Source organism: Saimiri boliviensis, chromosome 15, assembly GCF_048565385.1.
Source record: "Saimiri boliviensis isolate mSaiBol1 chromosome 15, mSaiBol1.pri, whole genome shotgun sequence".
NCBI classification, from domain to species: Eukaryota; Metazoa; Chordata; class Mammalia; order Primates; family Cebidae; genus Saimiri; species Saimiri boliviensis.
The window spans coordinates 17,310,453-17,335,104 of NC_133463.1; the positions used below are offsets into that span (position 1 = coordinate 17,310,453).

The following is a 24,652-nucleotide window of genomic DNA, read 5'->3' on the forward strand; positions in this document are numbered from 1 at the left end:
AAAGTGAATGATATTATTTGAACTTCTCTGTTTCTACTTCTGCATTTCAAATTAGATAAAGAAGTTACACACGACTAGGTTTTGTCATCATTGTGTGTGTTGTTTGTCCTTATAAAAATGACAGAACTGCATAAAATACTCTCCATTAACTCAGTACTCACAAAAATCTCAAGAGGCATGTACTATTATTTCACTTTCCAAATGAGGTACAGTGAGGTAAACTGAAGCAGAGAAGAAGCACCCAGAATTATTGTTCATACCATGCACTGGCATTTTCTTGAAATAGTTCTCTTTTAACTGATGAGATGCAAGAATATCCCCCTCCAGAAATGCTCTATGAATTCTAGGCCATAAAATTCGAGGCAAGCCACACAATGTGTCTGTGATGCATAATGCATACCACCAACCTAGGGCTTATTACAACTTAGGCTGGAGCAGCAAATGGAATTCGGTCCCAGAGCTTTAATATGTATGCCTATGTGTGGGAAAAAGACAGAAGAAGCCTTTGTTACTACATGCAGTCCCAAAGGAAGCCAGTGCCCCGCAGCAAGTTCTGACTGCTTGCACTGGAAATCATGGAGGGTACTCCCCTCGCCATCTGGGTCGCGCGCGGGCCCCAGGGTCCAGGGCGCATGCGTGGCCGGGCGGCCGGGGCGCTTACCTGGTGCGCCCGCCGAGCAGGCACAAGGCCAGGAGCAGCAGGGCCGCGGCGAGGGCCAGGCCCCAGGGGCCGGACTGCTCCAGCGAGAAGCGGTCCATGGCCGCTGACACGTCTGCTATTCGGCGCGCGCTAGGCCGCGGTGGGCAGCCCGGGGTCTCCCTGCGAGCGGCGCGGTCGGCGACTCTGCAGCCTTCGGCGGCTTCTCTGCTCAGCGACCCCTAGTCCAGGGCCGGAGAGGCTGGCCTGCGCGCGGCGCAGAGGGACTGTCACCCGGGTCTCCCGGACTGAGTGACAAAAGTTCGCGGACTCCCCTCTCCCCGCCTATCCTCCACTCACGCGCACCGCGCCGTCCCCCACCGCTTCCGACCCGGCAGCTTTTGGAAAATAGCGCTCTTGATCCTTCCGGGCAGGAAGAAAGGCCAAGGAAGGGGGAAGAAGGGGAAAGAGAATTTCCCGAGGAGCAGCCCTGAAGGCCTAGAGGAGGGGATTTCGATTCTTAGGTGGACGGGAGCCCGCAGGGTTCCTCAGCCTTTCGCCCACGCGCTGCTGGAGGAGCGGCGCTGCTGGAGGAGCGACTCTGCTTGGCCCTCAGGACGCTGGAGACGGTGGCCGCTGCTCTCTGACACCTGCGGTCTCTTAGGTACGACCCGGCGGGGTTGCGAGGGCGGCAGAAACCCGCCGAGTGCGCGACCTCCGACCCGTTCCGCGCCGACCTCCTCCACCCCTTTACAGCCTATTTGCTCACACGTTTTGCTTGAGGCCTACTGTGTGCAGAGGCGCGCGCCAGAGACGCGGAATACAAGGTCCTAGGCTGTGAGCCTTCGGAAGTCCCGATGAGGCACATAGTGCAGGAAGAGAGTGAGACAGGTAAAAAGAAATTGCACAACAGCGTGGTAGGGGCCCAAGTGGTTCAAGTACCACGGGTGGTACTCGGAATAAGGGAGAACTTTTAAAATATCTTTTTCTGAGTGTAATGAACATCCACTGAATACTTTACACACGTTTTTACTTTCTATTTTTTTAAGTAGTATTTTATCGAAAACATGAGACTCAGATTAAGTAACTTGTCCTGCTTGCTCACTTGATAAGTGTTTACCATTCCAACTGTAAATATTTACCATTCTAACCAAGGCCTGTTCCAGGACTTCTGTGTTCTATCAGAGCAACACTTCTCTGGAATGGGTTCCACAGCTTTAAAACTGAACTCTGGTATTTGACCCATCCAGTCCATCATCCCCATTTCTACCTCCCTAAAACACAGACCTATCCAGCTTTTACTCTGTTTAAAATGGTTACTCTTAATAGTTGCCTTTGTGGTAAAGTAATATCCTCCACCTGCAATGAGAAGCCCTCCTCAATTCGTCTTCATTGTACAGCTCCCCTCCCCAGCACAGTTCCATACATACTCAAGCTTGAGCCACCATGTCCCTCATACTCAGCCTATTCACGTTATTAACTTAAAAATCCACTGTGATTTTGATTTGCATTTCTCTAATGATCAATGTTTTTTCGTATTCTTATTGGCCACATGTATTTTGGAAATCAGTGTGGTGATTTCTCAAAGATAGAACTACCATAGGATCCAGCAATCCCATTACTGGGTATATACCCAAAGGATTATAAATCACTCTCTCATAAAGACACATGCACACTTATATTCATTGCAGCACCATTCACGATAGCAAAAACATGGAATCAACCTAAATGCCCATCAATGGTAGACTGGATAAAGAAAATGTGGTATATATACCATAGAATACTATGCAGCCATAAAAATGTTTGGTTTTCTGCTGCTAAGGATAATGGCCTCCAGCTCCATCCTTGCACATGGAAGCAAGTTGGTGTTTATGAGCCTCTTTTCCTTGAACATGGAAGGATGGAGCTGGAGGCCATTATCCTTAGCAACGGTAAACCAAATACAACGTGTTCTCACTTACAAGTGGGAGCTAAATGCTGAGAACACATGAACACATAGAGGGGAACAACAGACACCAGGGCCTGCTGGAGGGTAGAGGTGGGGAGGAGAGAGAGGATCAGGAAAAAAGGCTAATGAGTACTGTGCTTAATACCTGGGCAATGAAATAATCTGTACAACAAACCCCCATTGTATAAGTTTGCCTGAATTTAAAAGTTAAATGAAATGAAAATGAAAATTCATACATTTTAAATTTTCAAAAGGGGAGGGAAGGCTTTATTTCTTCCAAAGGGTTACAGTCTGCAAGGTGGCCATCCAGCCAGGACCAGAGACAAGCCCTTCAAAGGGGGAGGGTTTGGGTAGGAGTTTCATGCTGAAGAGGTTGGTTAAACATATATATGTTTAACTAGTTATAGGAGGAGCTGTGAATATTCATGAGGTGGTGCTGACACATGCCTATTGAGCAAATATGCATGTAGCATATGATCCGTTTTCACTTTGGGGTGGCTACATAACATTTCAGTGTATTACAGTTATGCTCTATACATCAAAAGATCATTTTACATATGAAGGTACATAAGTGTATAATCTCTGTAGACTGTCAGAACCAGTCAGTGGTCAGTGGTCTTCTTAATTGGGAGAAGGTTATTGAAACCAGACTCTTGTCCAATCAAAGCTGTAGTTATGGCTTGTGGAATAGTGGGGTCAGTTAGCATCTGATGGTAGATGAGCTGTGACTCTTTTAATATTGCAAATCCTGAGGCCAGTGCTTACTTAGCTGATAGAGTGAAAAACCTTGTGGTGGTTAGAACATAGTATATTTTTTAGGTGTAACTGTCCATAGCTGTAAAGCTGTGAATGGCTGGAGTAGCCCCAGAATCTTGGTGTTTACAGGCTCTTTGTCTTCAACTTCTATTCCAGGTTCTTTCTCCTACCTCTCCTTTCTCATGTTATACATTCAGTTTTCCAGGAAGTCCAAAAGATTGTAGTAAACTGACAACCACTCTGTCTCTTCCAAAAGAAAGCAAATTGAGTGGTTTCCATCACTGCTGGAACAGCAGAGCCAGTTTACAGGATGGTGTCCATGCTGGGACATTTCTGTAACCACTGCAGAGAGCTACTCACTGATTTTCACCAGAAGTCTCAACCTTCATGCTTTTGTTTTCTCCTAGATGATTTTTGTTTAAAAGTATAATCAAAATACTAAAATTCACTCTATGTATTGAACATTTGTTATTTGCCAAGCATGATACTTAACATATTATTTTATCACATTAATAACGGCAAAAACCCATGGTTGATTACCCTGCCTTAGAGAAGTGGAAGAAAGCAGCCTGCATAGTTATCTACCAGATTTGGTTAGCAACTGTGTCATACTGCTGTGTTATCTGTACAGTAGCTTACTTGGTACACTTTATTATATATATGCCATACATTTTAAGTATATATTCCTTTTGGGTTTTCCACTTTTGTTAAAAGTGACCTCCATTCCATAAACCAACCTGATTAAAACAATCTAAAGATGTCTTTTATTCTTCTTTTATTTTTGTGGCTCATTATTAGCATCATTATATTCAATCCAGTTGAATTCAGTTTTATCTCCAAAATGTACCATTATCCCCATCACCTCTGTGGCAGACATCACTGGTTGACCCTCCATATCTATTCACCCCTTCCTCCTCACTAACAGAGTCCTTAATTTTTAACTGAACACATGCCTGTCCATCATAAAGACTACTTCTAGTTAGCTGGGTGTGGTGTTATACACCTGTAGTCCCAGCTACTTGGCTAATCGGGAGGCTGAGGCAGGAGGATCACTTTGAGCCCACCTAGGAGTTAGATGCCGCCGTGAGCTATCATCACAGTACATACTGTACAATTCAGCCTGAGCAATAAAGCAAGAAATTCTGTCTTTCTTGAAAGATAGAAAAGGAAGGAAAGAAAAGGAAGGAAGAAAGGAAGGGAGGGAGGGAGGGAGGGAGGGAGGAAGGGAGGAAGGGAGGCAGGGAGGGAGGTAGCGAGGGAGGGATGGAGGTGGGGAGGGAAGGAGGGAGGGAAGAAAAAGGGAAGGAGGGGAGGGAGAGAGTGACAGAAAGAAAGAGTAGAGGAAGAAAAGAAAGGGAGAGGGTGACAGATAATACGTCGTTAGTGACTCACTCCACTAGCCAAGTGATCCTCATCTACCAGGCAGCTGAAGTGATCAGCCTCTTTCTCTGTTCTTGTTCTAATGCAGCATTAGGACTTGAACTCTGGCTTTGGTTTCCCCCATGCCTTATTTTGATTCTCAGGATCCTCTGTGGAAGTCAACAAAACCTGAATAATGATTATTTCCTCTTGCATTTCAACATGTATATCCTAATTCTCCTGCCCAGACTTTGAAACTACTAATACACTGGACTGAAACATTCAAGTATTCAGTCAGTGACTTTTGTTAAGTGCAAATGATATTCATGGCACTATACTTGGCCTATTGGACCTAATAAAATGAATTAGATGTCACTTTTTTTCAAAAAGCTGAGATAAAGCGGACTAAACACATTAGTATTGGATAAAAGAAAGTAAGAAGGCCACTCAAAGAACATTGTAGAGCGGCCATGGGGAAATTTAAGGATATGCACCCATATGGTCTCAATCTTGTGAGCTCCTGGGGAGCAAATTATGTGCTGGAGGGAGGGTAGGTTAGAAGCTTCAGCTGTTAGGAAACATGTGAAAGTACCACTGTGAAAAATACCCAAATGGAATTCCACATTCTTTTTCCAGTAACAGGAAGTCTGTAAAGTCAGAGTTGAGTGTCCAACACTGAAAGGTCCTATCAACTTTTGCCATAAAATGCAGATTAGGTTCAGGTTTTGAATCATATCAAAGCACAACTCCTCTATTACTAAAATGATTGACTGCTGTTTATCTCTTTCCTTCCCATAAGTTTTATTGTAACTAACTTTTGTTTTGTTTTGTTTTTTTGAGACGGAGTTTCGCTCTTATTACCCAGGCTGGAGTGCAATGGCGTGATCTCGGCTCACCGCAACCTCCGCCTCCTGGGTTCAGGCAATTCTCCTGTCTCAGCCTCCTGAGTAGCTGGGATTACAGGCACTTGCCACCATGCCCAGCTAATTTTTTGTATTTTTAGTAGAGACGGGGTTTCACCATGTTGACCAGGATGGTCTCGATCTCTTGACCTCGTGATCCACCCGCCTCGGCCTCCCAAAGTGCTGGGATTACAGGCTTGAGCCACCGTGCCCGGCCGTAACTAACTTTTATTTCCCATTACCTTCAGTTAGAATTAAGACCACACCTGGGCAAAATTATGAAGAAGCAGAAGGAAAGAAAAGAAGGAAGAAGAAAGAAATATAGGCTACATGTTTTACATACATTGTTTTATCTAATCCTCAAAACCGGTCTCTGATGTAGATATTATTATTCCTCTTTACGTAAAAGAAAACCAAGACTCAAAAGAATTCCAGGACACCTGTGGTTATTGAGCTCTTAGGTCGAACTGTGAAGTCACCGTTTTTCCCCTACCACCTTGCCCTCCTTAGAGTTTTCTTCCACTAACCCTTTACTTACCTGCTCATTCTTGCTTCCATCTTCATGGATCCAGTTGTTACCTTAAGTTGTCCATATCTGCTCCCTGTGGAGACAGCTGAGGCTCTGCCATGACCTTGGCCCTCCATGGCCCTTGTGTAGCTCTGAGGCTGGTGTCAAGTTTTCCATCTGAAAAATGTAAGACTACCTTCCCTATAGGTTTATGAGAATTAAATGGTTAGGAGTAAATATATATATATATATATATATATATATATATATATATATATATATATATGTGTGTGTGTGTGTGTGTGTGTGTGTGTGTGTGTGTATGTGTGTGTGTGTGTGTGTGTGTGTGTGTGTGTTTATAAATGAAAATGCCTGGGGCTTCTTTTTTTTCACAGTTGAGCACCTTCTGCTCCACTGGCAAAGGGTATAAGTAGAAACAAGTTGATCAGACAAATTCAGCCCAGCTGAAGTGTTAGCTTATTGATATATTACTTCCACCCAATTAAAATATAAAATAGGCTGCTTTCTTCTTTCCTTAAGGCGACTATTCAAACCGATTGCAGCTGAGATTGCAATAATCACATATACTGAGACTGCTATAAGCCTGAAAGTTATTGTTTAATTTGGCACATAGTAAATAGTGAGGCATCGTAGATGCAGGCACCAAACTTGACTAAAAATATCTTAAATCGCAAATGCTTCCACTTATTCTGTCGTTCTTTACAATTTAAACGCTTTTAGTTGTTTTCTCTTTGCTTTAGTTCTTCTTTCTCCTATAAAGCCAGTTTGTAGTGATGACCTAGCTCGCAGTCTGGTACAGGACACATATAGACATGGCAGGCAAAAATCTTATTAAATAAAATGCTGTTGAATGAGCAAAGTGACACCCAACAATAGAGTGTAGTTCCATTTAAACCTTTTTTTAATAAAGTATAATTTTAGGTAAAACCTGAATATAATTATTTTGAAGCAGCTTCAAAAATGGTGGAACAGATGGCTCTGATTATCTCCAAGAGGAAGGAAAAGATTGGAGAGTTTTGTCATTTCTTGTTTAACAGTCTTGGCATTGCTTATACACACTTGAGTTTTGAATACTGTGATTTATAAAATCACAATCCCATGCTAAACCTTAGCTCATTCTGACAATCTGACCCTACTTCCCATGCCAAGTTTTGAGATTCACTCTCTCTCTGTCTCTAACTCACACAGGCTTTTCCAACATTTCATTTTCCTGTTAGCCTTGACCCCAGATTTCTGGGGACAAAAAGCACAGGACTGTCTCCCTGAGAATTCCTTTTAATGAGAACCATTCCCCTCTCTAGCCCCACTCCCCATCCACCTCTGCTCACTAAAGAAATGTTTTCTAGAGTCAAAAACATTTTAAAAAATTAGGTTAGGTCAGTACTCTCAGAAGCAAAGACCCCTGTTATAGTTCAGTCCCAGGGAACAGACTCTGAGAGGGACATTATCATAAAGTAATGTTTTATGACAGGCTCTTAGTATAAGCATAAAGGATGCTGATGGGAAGGAAACAGGCAGAGAGAGAAGCTGAACTGGGACACGGTATCACCAAAAGACTCAGCTGAGTCCTCGAGAATATCTCGAACTCAGATGACCCTTAGAATTGTCCCAAGATGAGGTGCAAGGTTCAGGTCTTTATGGCACTGGTACTGGACCACCTGCAGGAAAGGGGAGGTGTCCACAAGTGATGGGGTTCTCTTTAGCTAAGAGTGAATTCTGAAGCAGCTGATGAGGAAATCCCAGAGCTTGGAGCAAAGGTCCTTCCATACTGATGGAGAATCTGGGTGACAAAATAAAGTCAGCATCCACTAGGATGCTACAGAAATATGCTGGAGGCAAATAGCACGTAGGTGGTGATGGTGCTTGCATTTGTTAATCTTGCAGTTGTATTACCTCAGAAGCAGAGAGGCTAGTGTTATTATAGGTGTTTTGCTAATGAGAGAGAACAATCCAAGATGAATAAAAAAAGCAAATTAGCAAAATACCTATAGTAACACTAGCCTCTCTGCTTCTCAGAATACAGCAATCACGTTATTAGGTGATTCTAATGTTAAAGAAAACAATTCTTCATGAGTCAGGTTTTATTACAATATTGCCACAAGGAAAGCCTCTAGGAGGTCAATACAGACATTTACTCCGATTAGAAACATAGAGAATGCTACCTAAGCATTGTCAGATAACTAAAAGAAAAGTTTAAAATCATTCAACTCTTGCCTGACAGAGGACAATTAGAGTACATAACTAGTTTCTCCAAACAAGTCTAAATCCCATAAAATTTTATCAGAAAACTACTAAAGCATTTTTTTAAGCATCAAGTAGGTATACATGTCATTCAGCAAAAGCTATCTGCTGCAGAAGGGGGTTGGGATCATTTTTCCATTTTTCCTTCACACTAACATTTTGCTTGCTCAGCCTATCATGCTGCCCTTGCCTGATGGCTCCATCCTCTTAGCAGGGACTCCACGTGGACCAGTTGCCACTTGGATTCACACTGGGCCCTTTTATAGCCATACCTTTCTTTAAAGACAAGAAAAACACGACTTGCTCTTTCTTTCCTCTTTCCTATCTAACTCCTTATTGTGTGAGCTCTGTTCCCAGCTTTCTCCCCATCCCCTGCTTTCTTCTCCAAAGCTCCGCTGGAAAATGGTCAAATTAATTCCCTCAAGATTTTCTAAGGCCTTTTATTTTCTCCTGCTGCTTTCTAATCACTAACATTTCCATGGTTATTCTGTCTCTTTCTCCTTTCTTCTCGGAAATCTGGCATTTTTTCCACCAACAAGGATTGCTAAATTTTGACATTTATAAAAGCAATTCATAATACTAATTATACATATGTTGGAAGTTTTGAATATTCTGCTTTATGAACAAACATAGCACTAATGAATGAGAAAACTGATTTGTAATGATTCTGAAAAACCATCTAATTGTCTGCTTGCCAGGGTTGCAACAGAACTAAGATGGGTATACACACACTTAACCCAGACATCAGCCAGCGGCTTCCTGGCATTTGCGTCTGTGTGTGCATGATCTGTTTTGGCCCTTCAGCGGCTGGTAACCAAAAGGCAGCACTCTGTACCTTCACTTGTTTCTGCAAGAAACCCAAGCATAGCAGGCACCAATATCTCTGTGGCAGATTTCTTGGGGAGGCAGGGTCATATTGTACAGAATGTGGGATCCCACTCAAAAAATTCTTGACATTTTATATCCTTTAGTCCCCTTGGCCCACAGGGCAAGAGGAATTTTCTTATGCATCCCTCTGACAAAGTCCAGCCTCTTTGGTGCTACTGTCCCTGCAGAATCTTCCTCTGCAAACATCAAATACCTCCTGCCTTTATAATACAAAGCAATTCAACTCACATCTTTTATTTCAGTCAGGCTTTGGAGTTTCCCATGCTAAGTTAGCTGCCAAAAATTTCTTCTGAACAAAGAGCATAGAATATTTTCAAAATATAGTCATCATCTTCAAAAACAAAAACAAAAATTAAGTGACATAAATCAACTAATTTTTTTTCTTTGCTTTTTTTTTTTTTTTTTTGAGACATAGTCTCACTCTGTTGCCAGGTGCCAGGCTGGAGTGTAGTAGCACAATCTCGGTTCACTGCAACCTCCATCTCCTGGGTTCAAGCAATTCTCCTGCCTCAATCCCCCGAGTAGCTGGGGGACTACAGGCGCACACCACCACACCCAGCTAATTTTTGTATTTTTAGTAGAGACGGGGTTTCACTGTGTTGACGAAGATGGTCCCGATCTCTTGACCTCGTGATCCGTCCACCTCGGCCTCCCAAAGTGCTGGGATTACAGGCTTGAGCCACTGCGCCTGGCCTTTTCTTTACGTTTTAGAGACATATTCTCTCCATGTTGCCCAGAGGTGGTCTCCAACTCCTGAGTTCAAGTGATTCTCTCACCTCAACCTCCTAAGTAGCTGTGACTATTCCTGGCTCATTTTCTTTTCTAGGAATAAGTAGACATCTGGTTAATTAGGGGAGAATGGTGTCCCTTCCAGCCTATTCTTAAAGATGTTCTAATGACAGTGACTGGTCAGTCAGAACATATATGAATGGACAAATATCAACACATATGCCTTCTGCATTTACAGGCACCTCAGAAACTTTCATTTCTAGACATGTGTCTTTTCTTCACTTGCTCCTCTCCTCTTTACAGGCTGGATACCTGATCTCAAAAGATATAAAGGCTAATTTGTAATTTCCTCTTCCTGCTTTTCAGAATTTCTTCTTGCCTTTGGGTGTACCAAGACCTCAAAATCCCTTTATCCTTTTCCATGTCACTTTGTTTTTGCTTCTTCTTTATCAGTTCTGAGCAATCTGTTCCTTACCTAGATTCTTACTGCCAGGCTCAGCAAAACTCACAGCCCCCTCTAGCACTTACACAACCCCTATGCCAAGACAAACACAATGTTGTAAGGAGCCTTCTGAAACTCACACAGAAATTAAAGTGAAGATAGGAATTCTGTCCTCCTACTTTTCTCGGCATCTCTGACTCAGGAATCAGAACATAATTATTTTATAAAAGTCTGAAAATGAACAAGCAGTTTTTCTGACTTGATGCAGTTTCATATGCTATCTCATGTGACCCCTTGACAATCCAGTGAGCTGAGTATTATTTTCACTGTACACATATCTTTTGTAACCTCTGTAACAACAGGCACCATGTCTGTCTCTTTTCACCAATGTATATGTAATACTTTGCAGAGTTCATGGCACTCCATAGATTATCAATAAATATTTGGTGAATGAATGATAATTAGAGAACTGATATTTTCTAATTATCCATTTCATTAGAAATGAAATGAAATTAATATTTATTGAGTACCTACTTCGTGCTGATCACTGAGCTAAATATTCTCATCTATATTTTATCTGAACACTAGTCCCATGAACTTGACCAAGTTCCAGAACTAGTTAGTGCAAGCAAATGATTTCTAATTTATTGGCATGAATATGAGTTGTATGTTTCTACTGTATGTGTGTATATAACTCAGTATTTATAATACATTACTAGATCCTTTCTATTGAAGCTTACCTTGCAGTTTAGCTCATTTCAAAAAGATATCTCTAGATGTTGGGTTAGCTCATTTCAAAAAGATATCTCTAGATGTTGGGTCAGTATATATATATATATATATATATATATATATATGTGTGTGTGTGTGTGTGTGTGTGTGTGTGTGTGTGTTTTAATTTGAAGAAAACATCCTGAATGCAAAACATCAGAAAGGTATTTATTTTAGAAAGAAATCATCTCCATTGTGTCTAGCAGGGACCTCATTTTGACAGCTTCAATTGTGTTTGCTGTAAGGATTTATCGGTTTATTGAGGGGAAAGAAGGATGGGACTTCCATGAGTCCACTCAGATAAGAGATTTGGGGCCATATGAAATATATAAGTTTGTTCAGAGGATAAAGAGTTAGTGTGAGAGAGAAAGAATAATTTTTAGATGAGTTAGATGAGTAGCCATTCATTTTTCCTATGATTCTACCTCTCTTTTCTCTCTTTTACTTCCTTTAAAACTTGACACCTTGGAAAATAAAGGCTATTAAAGAAAGAAAAAATGATTTTGCTAAAATTTCTCTAAGATAGTGGAAGCACAAGGTAGTATCATTTTGTGGTCCATGTATTCATATGTAATTAGAAGCAGGGTAGGAGCATGTTTCTTATTATATGAAGCAGCATCCTAGGAGCCTTAAAGGACTCCAGGGGATCCAAGCCTGGAGAAGGAACTAGACTTCTGCAAGGTAACCGGGAGCAATAACACGCTTCGATGGTGCTGGACTCACTGTTGTGTTTCAGTCCATGTCCTACTTGCCCTTTCAGCAGCACTCTCACTTTCTTGGATACTTCCTTCTCTGGGCTCCTGTGAATGTCCTATTGCTTCTCTGGTTGCTTCTTGGTCTCCTTGGGCAGTTCTTCCTCTACTTGGCCACTAAATGTCAAAGGACTCAATCCCAGAGGCTCCTCTCTTTTCACCACAAATTCTAAACAGGTAAACATTGCGCTTTACACATTATGTCTATGGAATAGCTCCTAAATGTGTTGGTTCCAGATTTCTTTAAGATGGAGCCCCCATCACATGTCTTTTAAACAGCCCACATCATTGTTTCACAAGCACCTGGAACTTAGCATGTCCAAACAACTTTTGACCATAGTTACCACATCTGCTCCTTTTCATAAAGCATCATCATCCATCCGCTGGCCCATGTTCAAAACTGAGGAGCCAACTTTGCTTCTAAGTCACGTAAATACTCTGTTAAAACCCATCTGAAATCTGTCTCCTATTCTCTACAGCCATCACTTAGTCCAAGACAGCATCATTCACCATTCATCTGCATGTCCTCAGATTTCCTCTTGCCTCATTCATCCATTCATTGTCTACACTGCAACCATGGTGATGACTTTCTTTAAAAAATACAAATTGAATCAAGTTACTACAGTGCTTTGAATCCCTACAATGCTGTCACATTGTTTTTTGAATAAAATGCCAGCTCCTTAACCTTCAAGTTTACATGGTCCTCAGTGACTAGACCCTAGCCTCATCTCTCCTTGTCAACCCTGATCTCATTCCAGTATAGTCTGTAATTTGGTTCAGTGAATGAGCCTGATTTTCTTTCAGTCTTTGCAGATAATCCTTCTTCCACCTGCTTTCTGACATCTATATCTCCTTGGACTAGCTAAATTCTAAATCTCCTTCTGAACTAAAATTAAGCATCATTTACTTAGGAAAGTAGTTTCTAATTCCTCAGTCTAGGTCAGTACAACCTATTGTTTGCCTACTCAGTATATTAACTTCATTTTGAGGGTACTTATGACATTATCGTTAAATAATAATTCATTGTAATGAGTTGCTCTCCACCAGAATGCCAACATGTAAAGGTAGAGATGTTGCCTGTCTACTTCACTGCTGTAACCTCATGCAAGGTCTTTAACGTTGTTGGTGCTTAACACATATTTGTTGGGTAGATCAATCAATTGATCAATTAGTCAGTCAGTAATAAATAAAGTAGATAAATAAGTAAAACCATTCAATATGTATTAATCATTTCATTTATGCCATTTACTGTTCTAAGGTCTTTCATGCATTTTTTTTTTCATTTGAACATCACAATGTTTAAATGCCCTGTGGAGTAGATACTTTTGATCTCTATTTTACATACAAAAAAATAGGTTTGGGAAGATTAATAACATGCAGATGTGCAATACCCATCCCTACTACCATGGCCTTTTTTTCTCATGAGCCCATTGGTCAAAAACAGGAATAGCCAAGGAAGAAGGCTGCTTAACATGATCTTCCTCTGCTGAGGCTGTTCTTTGGGCAGCAATTCACATGGAACAAAAATATGTTTACATTTTATGCCCAGTTGGAGAAGTCTGTCTATATACCTCCTCCCTAGATCTCCTTATCAACACTCATCCAATTATTTTTCTTCTACATAACCTCAGCATACAATCAAACTGTTAGCCACTACTCATAAATCGGTGTAGATCCATACTTCCGGCCATCACTGCTTCCAGGAGGAACAAACCACCAGGTACATTGCCTGGAGTTATGTCTACTCAGAGGATTTCCTTTAACAACCCTTTCTCAGGGACCCTTCTGCATAGGGCTGTAGTATTGCAAATACTTTTGGATGGTGCCAGTATTTTATGCAGCACTCTCTGTAAATCAAGCTGAGATTTTCTTTTTTTCTTTTTAAGTCCGTAGGTCATAGAAAGCGGTTGTGGGTTGAGAAGGAGGAAGTAATATAGCAGGAATATAAACCCTGGGAGTCTGATCCACTTGTTCATGGAAATTACTTATGCCTTGAGGACTTTCTTGAGCCTTATCTATGATAGTTCTACTTAATTATAGAGGGCTTCAGTGTACATTCAACTTTATGGCTTGGTGCATCAGACCGAGTTAATAGTAGGTAGTTCATGTTGCATGGTAATTTGGTGGCTGTGGTCAAGCGTTTTGTTTCCATAAGGGCCCTGAAATAAGCCAAAGTTGTTTCTCAAGAGGATAATAATTACATACAGAAATAGTGGTTCTTAAACCTTTGTTTTATGATATATATTGAGGGACCTTTTAATGACTCCACATAGCATCTCTATCTTCCATAGATAGTCACTATATATTGGATTGGTCAAATAAATAAAGTAGCAGAATGACTTTCATAACAGCCTGAACTTGTTCAGAGCCTGGACTTGCTCTGGACCCTTCTCAAAACTGTAAGCCTTCTGATTTACTCAGTAAATAGTATTGGGCCTAAATGAGTATCAGTATCAGGCCTAAATGTAATATCAGGCCCAAATAAGGCACATGTTACCTCCCAAATCTAAAGAGAACCACCAGGTGTGATGCCTCTTTTTTGGTATAGGAGAAATTGGGTGCAGCAACTTGTTTTGCTTGAACTATGCCCCCTGGACCCCTAAAAATTTCATCAAGATGGCATGTGTGTGTCTAGCAAGGTGTCTAAGAAAGTATAATTGTCTCTTCACAAAGTCCAGTCAGCATGATAACATTAATTTAGTGGACCAAGGTGTTCTCTTGTGGAATGAAGAAATGATAAAGGTCTCTTGACTGGATTATTATTATGACAGCTGAAGATTTTATATGTGTAGGGCAGTGAATGTGTATTACTGGCCCTGTCAGGTGAAAGCAAACTTCACTTACCAGATGAATAGCTATAGTATGCCAGATAATGTGTTGACATGCTGCAGCAAATAACCTACATCTGGAACAGCAGCTGCAATTTGAATCATCATCTTATTAATCTTATAATATTCTACTGTTATTCTTTAAGATCTGTCTTCTGAGTAAGCCATTTAGTCAAATTAAATGGGGATATGATAGGAATTATCTGTATTCTTTATGTCCTTGATGAGGCACTAATATCTGCATTTTCCCTGTAAATTTTGCATTGCTTATGGTTTACTTTTGTTTTTTTAAGTAGAGGCAGTTCTGGAGATTTTCATTTAATCTTTCTTCCTACAGTAGCCCTCATTCTCAAGGTCAAGGAACAAATGTAAGAATTCTTCCAATTGCTGACTATGTTCATTCTAACTATATTCTGCAACTGAGTAAATCATCATTTACTCATATGTATTCTGGAACTGAGTAAAAATTGTTGGATGTATTGAGGGACCACTGATCCCACCGTGAGATGGATCTAAGCCAAAGCTATATTAACTGCCTAATTTCTATAACTTTCTGGTATTTCTTTTTCACCAAAGGTCAGTGACTGTACTTTGTTTTGGAGAAGACTAGGTATACATTTTTAGCAGTATGGCAATATCTTTCTTTCAGAGGGCCTAGTCTCTCCATCATTCAGTGAAGGTCTTACTCTTTTTATTTGATCTATGAACTGATTCAAATAAAATAATTTGTTAAGGAACCATAATTTATGGTGAGTCAAGTCAAACTTCTATTGCCCAATCTTAGAGTTTTTCTGCTTACACAAATGAAATAAGACTTTAGTAGTTTGCCTGTTTATTTTCATTCTAGGAACACAATGATCACTTACCCTAAACCAAAAATCTCTGTGCATAAAAACATTCAGATTACCACTTGTCTGTGGCATTTCTTCTGTTCCAGTAACAAAAACCCTAAACTCAGTGATATAAAATCATAACAATTTTGTTATGGTTTCAGATTCTGTGGGCCAGAGATAGAGAAAGTACACATCAGGGATTGCTCATATGCCTTCTCCATGTTGTCTGAGGCCTCACTCAGGATAACTCAGAAGCTCTTGGTTACTTAACAGCTGGGAGCAAGAATCATCTAAAGGTTCTGTTACTCACATGTCTGATGGTAGGTGCTGGCTGTTGGCTGAGACCTCACCTTACTAGGCCTTTCCATGTGACCTGAATTTACTCACAGCATGGTGTTGTCAGGGAAATTAGCATACTCATCTGGTGGTTTAGTGCTTCAAAGACAGATGTCCCAATAAAACAGCACAGATACTCTGTCATCTTTTAGGGCTTAGCCTCAGAAAGCCCACTGAGAATCAAGGGGAAGAAACATAGCCAGATACGAAGGTTGTTGCAACTTGTTCCCTGCTAGTCAGAGATCCCATCATTTCTACTGAATCCAAGGTGCTATCTGCTTTTAGGAAAAAAAAATTTGATGAGAGCATTTTTTTTTTTTTTATGGCTAGTCGTGATCTGCAGAAAATAGCTGCTTGAGAGCTCTTCAGGGTTACTGGTGCTCCCCTCATCAGTGCATTTCTCAAACCCTCAGAGAAAAAAATGTCCAATGGAACTTCCCAGGAGACTTGGAATGTGAGTAAACAGGTCATACCCGATAAATTCATTCCAGCAGTCTGAGCTCCCTAAATCTCTGTATGTTTTCCTCTAGCAGGGGTCAGTAAACTATAGCCCACAGGTTGACTGCTTGGTTTTGCAATTAAATTTTTATGGGAACATAATTCCATGCCAATTTATTTGCTTATTGTGTAGGACTGAGTTTAGGCTAAAACAAGAGAATTAAATAATTGTAACAGATACTGCACAGCTCAGAAGCCTAACATAATTAATATCAGTCCCTTTTTTAAAAATGTGCTATGGACAGTTTTGCAAATAGACAAATGATACCTTAAATTCATTTTCAGTGTAAGCCACTTTCAGGTCTAAGTCTTAGTTAACCAACTAAGCAACTAGGTAAAGTGATTCTCATCAGCTCGAATCAGTACACCGAGTGCACGACCTCTCCTTAGTGCATCCATGTTAATAAATTATGCCCTTCCAACTTTAGATTTCTTTAACCTGATCCAATACTTACAGAATACACTGCCACCCATGTTCACCAGGTTTCTATCAATTAGAATTTAGCACCACATTGCAGTTATTTTGGTGTGTATGTACATCATCATGAGGTCATAATTCGTAGCTGAACCCCTAGAGTCATCTGATATTTGCATCTGTTCATAGACCTAGAAGCAATGAGAGGTGATGGAAGTAGATCTTGAGGAAGGTTGGTGGTATTCTGAAGAGACATTTTACTTCAGACAATAGGAGACTAATCTCAGAGAGGGGTAGAAATGTTGCTTTAATTGTCAAGACAATTTCTGTAGAATTTAGGGTTTAAAGTTCTCAGCTTTATCAGAATTTCCTTAAATGTTCCCCTTTCAGAATTCAGGATCTTACTCTTTTTCAAGTCAATGCCTTAAGAGACCCTTGAGAAGTTGTGAATTTGATTTGTATTTCATGTTAGCCACCCATAATATTAGATTTTGCATTTTGTTTTTAGAAACCTCAATTCTGTGGTTACACAAGATAAAAGTCACCTTTAGGACCATTTTAAACGCCTTTTGGTTCCTTACCAAGAGCTTGAGCTGGGAATGTATGGCCCTAATCTCATGTTTTTCCTTCCAATTTCTCCCTCACATTTAGAAACAATCAGGCAATCCATGATAATTTTACTTACTGCCACTAAATTGTTCTGTGGTAGCAACCACTTGGACATGGAAAGTCTTTCCAAGTGGCTCTAGATGATACTTTAGGTGGTGTTTTTCTACTGAACGTCATAGACTACCATTGCCCAATTTGTTACTTACAATGGGAACATAAAAATGTCTTCCAATATAGCCAGAGCAAGAAAAAAGTTTTAGATCATTAATAATAAGATTTTGTTACTCTGGAATTACCTTAGGTAACAATAATTATGTTAGGAAGCAGAGCCATCATACATATTATGGGAATAAAAGATTTATTATAGGAACTAGACTTTACCAGTTGAGGGAGGAGCTGGGGAAGTGCAAGTGCAGAAGGGAAATTTGGAGGATCTAAGTTAAAGCCTTAACCAGGCTCCCTGAAGCACGATGGCAGGTGGACATGCTGAAGCTTGCAGAGAACTTGTGAAGCACAGCATACCCAGTGGCCAAACTGGACTGTGAAGGGGGAGCCCATAGAGAGGTGTCTGAGAAGCTGTGGCTTCTGTGCAGCTACTGTCTCTGTGAGTCTACAGCCAAGTAGCTAGTGGTGGTCTTAGGGCTGCTGTGGGTCAGCTGGGTCAACAGTTGGAAAGATAAGCTGGACAAGAAGTGGAAAGGAGTGAGGAAAAGCGGGGAAAGTGAAAGCCCAGAAAGAAATTTACACATTCAGAGTCAAACAGACTCTCCCAGTTTCATCACTTATGACTGTGATCTGGAGAACATTAATTGTTGTGAATTTCCATTTTCCTAGTTGTATAATAGATGAGAATATTTTATTCTTTCTCATTTATTACCTTTAGGGGCTGCTTGCTTGCCTTTTAACATTTTTTGGAAATTCATTTATCCTTCTGTCCATTTTTAAGTTGATATAAAATGTTTTCAGCCTAAAGTAAACTAGTTTCAAAAGATGCAGCTTCTGGGCTGTTTTAATTATTGATGTATGATAACAAAATGGTAATATTGTTTATAATTTAGGTATCAAATATAATCTAAATACTATAGCAGCTTTATGCCCACCATCATCAGTTTTTTTTCTTTTTTTCTTTTTTAAAATATATTCTATTGCACTTTAGGTTCTGGGGTATATGTGTGGAACATGCAGGATTGTCAATTTTAAAAATATATGAATAAGCTGTTCTTCATTTATCAGAAATTTTACATTGTTCCATTTTCTCTTTGACCTCATATTTCCATTCCATTTTTCCCATGTAATTTTATCTTAACATTTTAATTCTTGAAGGTCTTTTATTGATAGTAAAATCGCAATAAAATATGAATATAAATTGAATTTTTAAAATATTCTTTGTGATTATAAGACCTAATATCTTTTATCTGAATTATAATACAATAATTATCAGCATATTATTTATCAAAGAAACTTAAATATATTGTAGAAATTGATAAACAAACCTAAAAGTAAAGTTTAATTAGAAATGCATATATATATATATGTATATATATATACCCGCATGCCTATGCATATACAGAACTCCTTTCTCTAACAGTGAGAAACTTGATTCCATCACTCTCAATATGTTTACTTACTTGATCAATCCCACTCACAAGATACCAACTGCTCATCACCAGCACCTCCGTCACCCCATGTCTACAACTGCCTCACCCCTTTTAGGCTCTGGCATGTGCACAGGGCCACTGGGTAGAGGCTTTCTTCACGCTGCTTAGGCTCCCACACTTGGCGCTGGACTTGCATTCTACTTTCTCTCTTTGTATTATTACGTTCTACCCTACCTATTGGCTTTTGGACTAAATTATTCAGAAAGAGAAGGAGAGAGTGGGAGAGGGAAAAGAGAATGAATTTTCTAGAAATCTTTATTGTTCTATTTCTGAGATAGGTGGGGTGGGAGAGAGAGAGCACACAAAGCTTTTCCAAATGTTTCTCACCTAGATCACATAATCTAAGATGTCCTTCAACACTTACTGCTGATACACGTTTGTTGCTTTCTTCTCAGGATCTTCCTGAGAAGATCCTGAGAAGAAATATTAATATGAAATATTAACTTTTCATTTTAATATACTTATTTCTGTCATAGTCTCAACTATTTAGTTTTAAGATACAAATTATTATTAAAATTACTGTTCAAATCTTAAGGGCAAGAAGCCCTTTTTAGGAGTGGGGATCCACTTATTCACCCATTCTGTTTCATCATTCCGCAAATAGTTGAATGCCTACCAAGAATTAAGTACAGAGCCAGCACAGAGACTGAAATAGAGAATTTATATATGGTCCCTGCATCCACAGAAATACAGTTAAGAATTCTTTGATTGAAAGAAAAAAAAATCAAAAAAATACAAAAAACAAAAAACCACATAACTTAAACAAGAAAATGCAATACAGATTAGCTTGCCAAAATATGACTCTTAGCTACAGAAATTTGACCCTGTTTTTGAGGTGACTCCACTGGTTCATCCAGCTATAAACACCTTCCACACCTGAGTACTTTATCCCTAATTCAAATTTTTCAGAAAGTAAATTTAATTAACATAGCTCTTTGGTGGTGTTTCCATCTCTCGGAATGGGTTTGTGACTGTAATTGGTAGTTCCACAATAAACAAAAGGAAAGACGATTTTTTTAAGGATGGGAGAGTGGGAGGCTGGGGTTGCGGAAACTGGTTCTTCTACTGGCAGAAAAAGGGGAAGTGTATCAGGAGTAGGAACATCTGTTCTAGCTAGCCTTCAGTCATAAACCAAAATCTCTCTCTGGTTCACCTTCTTATTAAGAAAATCAGCTTAGTTTCTCTTAGTTTAAAATTTTAAATGCTGGGTCAATCGCTGCGGTGCTACTTCACTTTTCCCCTTCCCTCCGGTCTCTTTTTTTTTCTTTCTCTCTCTTTTACTGCTAGCCATATTGTTCAGTTTTCCTTAAGAGAGCTCATACCCACAATCATTGTAATGTAGAATTTATTTAAAAAGTCAGTGCTGTAATGTTTTTCTATAATTATAATATTAAAATAGAAGTATAATAGTTTTCAGTTTGCAAAAAATATTTTTCAGATATACGTATATACCTACATTTGCTACATGTGGTATACATAAGAATGCTATTCTCATTGTGTGGCATGTTGTATAAAGAACCAGCTCAATCACTAGTCAGCACTAGCGATTTCAAGCCTCCACCCTGGTGGCCTCTTAATGTTTAAGGTGAAGGAAATGTCCTGTGGTAACTGGGGATGTTTAGAAGACAAAGGATGGTGCCAGAGACTCAGTGCAACCCGACATATTACAGGAATCCACTTTCCTTTTGCTGCACCCTAAGAACATGCAGTGATTTTTATCTTGATGTCAATTTAAAAATGTTTAGGGTTTTGTGGGGGTTTTTTTTGTTTTTGTTTTTGTTTTTTTGGTGATTTTCTTTCCTCCGTGTTAATAACCACTTCAGTACTCTACATTTCAGACATCAAACTGATATTGAATTCCTCGGTTTGAGGCTCATATTAAAGCCATTGTTTTCTCTGTCCATGGCATGTTAATATGCGTGGTGTGTCTCTCCTGACTGGCGACCAAATTTCCCTCGGGCTCTAGTTCTAACTGCTGATGGCAAACCTGTCCTGCCTTGCAGTCCCAGGGGCATCTGCTTGGGTCTCAGTTTCAACTGCTCTAGAAGCTGCCTGCCTGCCCCTTGGGGCCAGCCACTCCTCACACTGCGCTTGGGTCTCAGTTGTCCCTGACGAACATGCCTCTCATCATTGTCCTCAAAAGGTTATCCTTTTCATATGAACTTTGGCTCTCTCAGTATCCTCATTTTTGTTTTTAGGCTTTTGATGTTGTGGTGCTAAGATCTGCAAGTTTTTGAGCTTGCCTTTTGTCTGATTTAATTTCTTGTGATTGTGGCTGAAAAAGTTTTGAAATTGGACATTTTAGAAAACTCAGGAACATTTGGAATGCTCCTCCTACAAACATAAAGCAATTTTTAATGCAATATGACTAACTGAAATATTTGAAATGATGCTCCCTCAACCTCCCCCATGTAATTTGTGTGATCGTGCACAGTATATAGTCTACATTTTAAATCAGATCATTCCAAATACACTCTCAAAATGTGGTGAAAATGTCATCAATTTGTTTTCATAAATGTAGTTTAAAAGAGACAGAAACATCATAGAAATTAACATTTCATGACACATGAGACAAAAATTTCAGGACCTTACTGAACTCCATGAGCTCTCTGCACATGCGAACTGGTTCTGCGTTGCTGGATATTTTCCTAGTGAAGCTACTGCTCTCCTCAGCTTCCTGCTACTCAGCATTTCCAGAGGGGTCTTGGATAGTGACAGGCTTAAAGAATGCTTGCTAACTTGGCAATAGTGACAAAAAGGGTACTTGGAAGTTGTTCCGCGTTCAGAGCAGAGCACAACCAAGAGAATGCATGATTACTGACGAGAAAAGAAGAGGAAAAGTGAGGTGTGCCAACAAGATTGGCTGGGCCTTCTGAATCTGGGACATACTTTTTGTTAACTATTTGTAAGAAAAATCATTCTCAAATATTTCAACCTTTTCTCTCATTTTTATGAAATTCTTCGCTTCTATCAATTTCAAGAAAAAACTGTTAACAGGAGGTAACTGTTGTCTCTGGATCATTGGTTCTCACAGTGCCATATTCATATATTCTAATGGATGTGAGAGTTGTTAGTTTAAATAATTAATGAAAGGATGTGAATTTTCAATTTTCAAGGTGAATTAACAAAGCAAGTCCTAATCGATGTGACTGTGGCCTTTGGTGGTTAGAAAAGCATGTCGTATGTACGTATGTCTTCATTTCATTCCTGTGCTCTTTTGTTTGAATCCAAATTCTGTTAAGAGAAAACTGAAATGGCAGGAGCTTACCAATGCCTTGGGGTGTATGAAGTGGCCCTCATTCCCCATAACTCTGGGAAAGGCCACCATGGGCCCAGACAGTAATGCTGCTTTAGTAATCTGTACTGTTTTAGATAGCAGTATGAAGACTAGACTCAGGTTTTCTTGTTGTAACTAAGAATTTATTTAAATTATGGGAGTCTGTGTTTATCACTTGATAGTAGAATTAGAAACGACTCGGCCAGGCACAGTGGATCATGCCTATAATCCCAGCACTTTGGGAGACCACGGTGGGTGGATCACTTGAGGTCGGGAGTTGGAAACCAGCCTGGTCAACATAGAGAAGCCCCGTCTCTTCTAAAAATACAAAAATTCACTGGGCGTGGTGGCATGTGCCTGTAGTCCCAGCTGTGGAAGAATCCCTTGAACCCGGGAGGCCAAGGTTGCGGTAAGCTGAGATGCACCACTGCACTCCAGCCTGGGTGACAGAGTAAGACTCCATCTCAAAAAAAAAGAAAAAGAAAAGAAAAAGAAAACCAGAATTAGAAATGACTTTTATTTTGTTCTTTATAACTTTTTGCAATTTCCAAATGTCCTCAATAAGCTTGTATTTATTTTTAAAAAAATTAAAAATTGATTAAAAATTTCAATATCTAATTCTAGGGTTAAGAGTCAATGTTTATATCAAAGGTAGTTTAATTTAGCTCATATGAGTTAAAGAGGAGAAAACATTTGGGGAATTGGCATACTGAGAGTAAGAAAGACTAGAAGGAAGCATACTAAAACACTAATAGTGGCTGTTGGGGTTTAAGGTGATTAAAATATATTTTGTACTTGTCTGCATTTTCCAAAATATCCACTGTTAGCACGTATCACATTTATCAGTAGAAAAAATTGTATTTAGAAGCATCGCTAAACCCCATCTGCAGCCCTAGGAGTCTGATTCTGCTTTTATCAATGTTGTGGTTCCTTTCTCTTTGCACCACAGAGAAATAAAAAGCTTGGAACTGTTACTACACCATGTTGCTGTAAGAAAAGAAAAGGCAGAAAAGATTTAGCATTATAGACTTAAGCACTTAGGAATGAAGAATGTAGAAAAACCACTTGTGTAAAGTCACTCACACTAGGGAAGGATCTTGTTAGGTGCTTATTCATTCCACCCCTTCATTGAAAACAACATTCTCCCCAAAGCCTAAAATTTCACAGTTCGAAGTCTTACTTAAAAAGTGCCAATAGCTGTCATTTGAATAAGGTTAGTCATTGTTGCTTTTTTCCTAACACCTAAATCACTTTAGGTCACTGAAGTCCTAGTGATGTGGGCATGGGAGTGGGACCATGGAGGCATTTCACAACGTGGCATATTCCAAAGCAGGGAACATATATCTGAATGGAGCCCTGTAGTGAAAGACTCTGGAAGATGGGATAAGGAGTGTGCTTTAGGTACCTAGAAATGAAAGGGAAGGCCTGGAAAATCCTAGCAGACTTATAAAATAAAGAAACCACCTATCAGAGGCAAATCTTGCTTCGAGTCAATCTGCCGGACCATACAGCCTTGAGGACAAGAGGACTAGAGAAATTAATGGGTCACAAGGGGTTAATTCAGAAACACCAAGCAGATCCAGATAAACAAACATCCCCTTCAAAATCCTTTACAATCTGTTGTCTGTTACTCGAATTGTATGACTTTAATAGTTACCAAAGTATAATACTTCCAGTAGGAGTAATGTTTTCAAAGACACAACCAGAGAATGGGGAGTGACTGTTCATGGAAACAGCATTTATTTCTGGGGTGATACAAATGTTCTAAAATCAGATAGTGACAGTGTTTCCATAACTCTATGACTATGCTAAAACCCTCGAATTATACACCTCAAAAAGGGTATTTTTTAAAGTGGACAAATTAAACCCTAATGAAATTTATTAGATGCCCTTCCTTTTCCCTCCTACCACTACCTTAAAAAAAGATATAAGCAATCATTTAAGTCTTACAGAGAATACATGAACTTACAGTGGAGTTCAGGGAAGAAAGCAATGTAAGCAAGTAGTTGGAAGACAGAATGGAGAATCCTCAAAGGAACAAAGTCAAAATAATTAGAAAGCAATGAGCACTGATGCCTGACTCAGACCCTCAAAGTCGAAAAAGACCTAATGGCTGCCCTATGGGACAGTGGAACACGTTAGACTAGACTCGGATAGAAAGCTCCACTGTCTAGAGGGCCTTGACAGGCAGTGTCAACCTGCAGTAAAATTCTTTGATGAACTAGAGGGTGTGTTCCCACTAGA

At 39.8% G+C, this 24,652-nt stretch overlaps 1 protein-coding gene and 1 long non-coding RNA gene across 6 annotated transcripts in view; one reads left to right on the plus strand and one right to left on the minus strand.

Annotated features, from left to right (window-relative positions):
* Positions 1-1,184, minus strand: part of CYP7B1 (cytochrome P450 family 7 subfamily B member 1) — a 186,236-nt gene extending 185,052 nt beyond the window's left edge. Inside the window, exon 1 of the mRNA XM_003935531.4 lies at positions 662-1,184. Coding sequence (XP_003935580.1) covers positions 662-759 — 98 coding nt within the window. The 5' untranslated portion in view covers positions 760-1,184. The remainder of the gene's footprint in view (positions 1-661) is intronic.
* A 39-nt stretch (positions 1,185-1,223) lies between these two features.
* Positions 1,224-24,652, plus strand: part of LOC141581431 (uncharacterized) — a 263,107-nt gene continuing 239,678 nt past the window's right edge. For 4 of the 5 annotated variants that reach the window (XR_012514029.1, XR_012514026.1, XR_012514028.1 and 1 more), the window contains exon 1: positions 1,293-1,528. This is a non-coding gene — a long non-coding RNA (uncharacterized LOC141581431). Of the gene's footprint in view, positions 1,529-24,652 lie in introns of all 5 variants that reach the window. The other variant, XR_012514030.1, reaches the window with a different exon arrangement.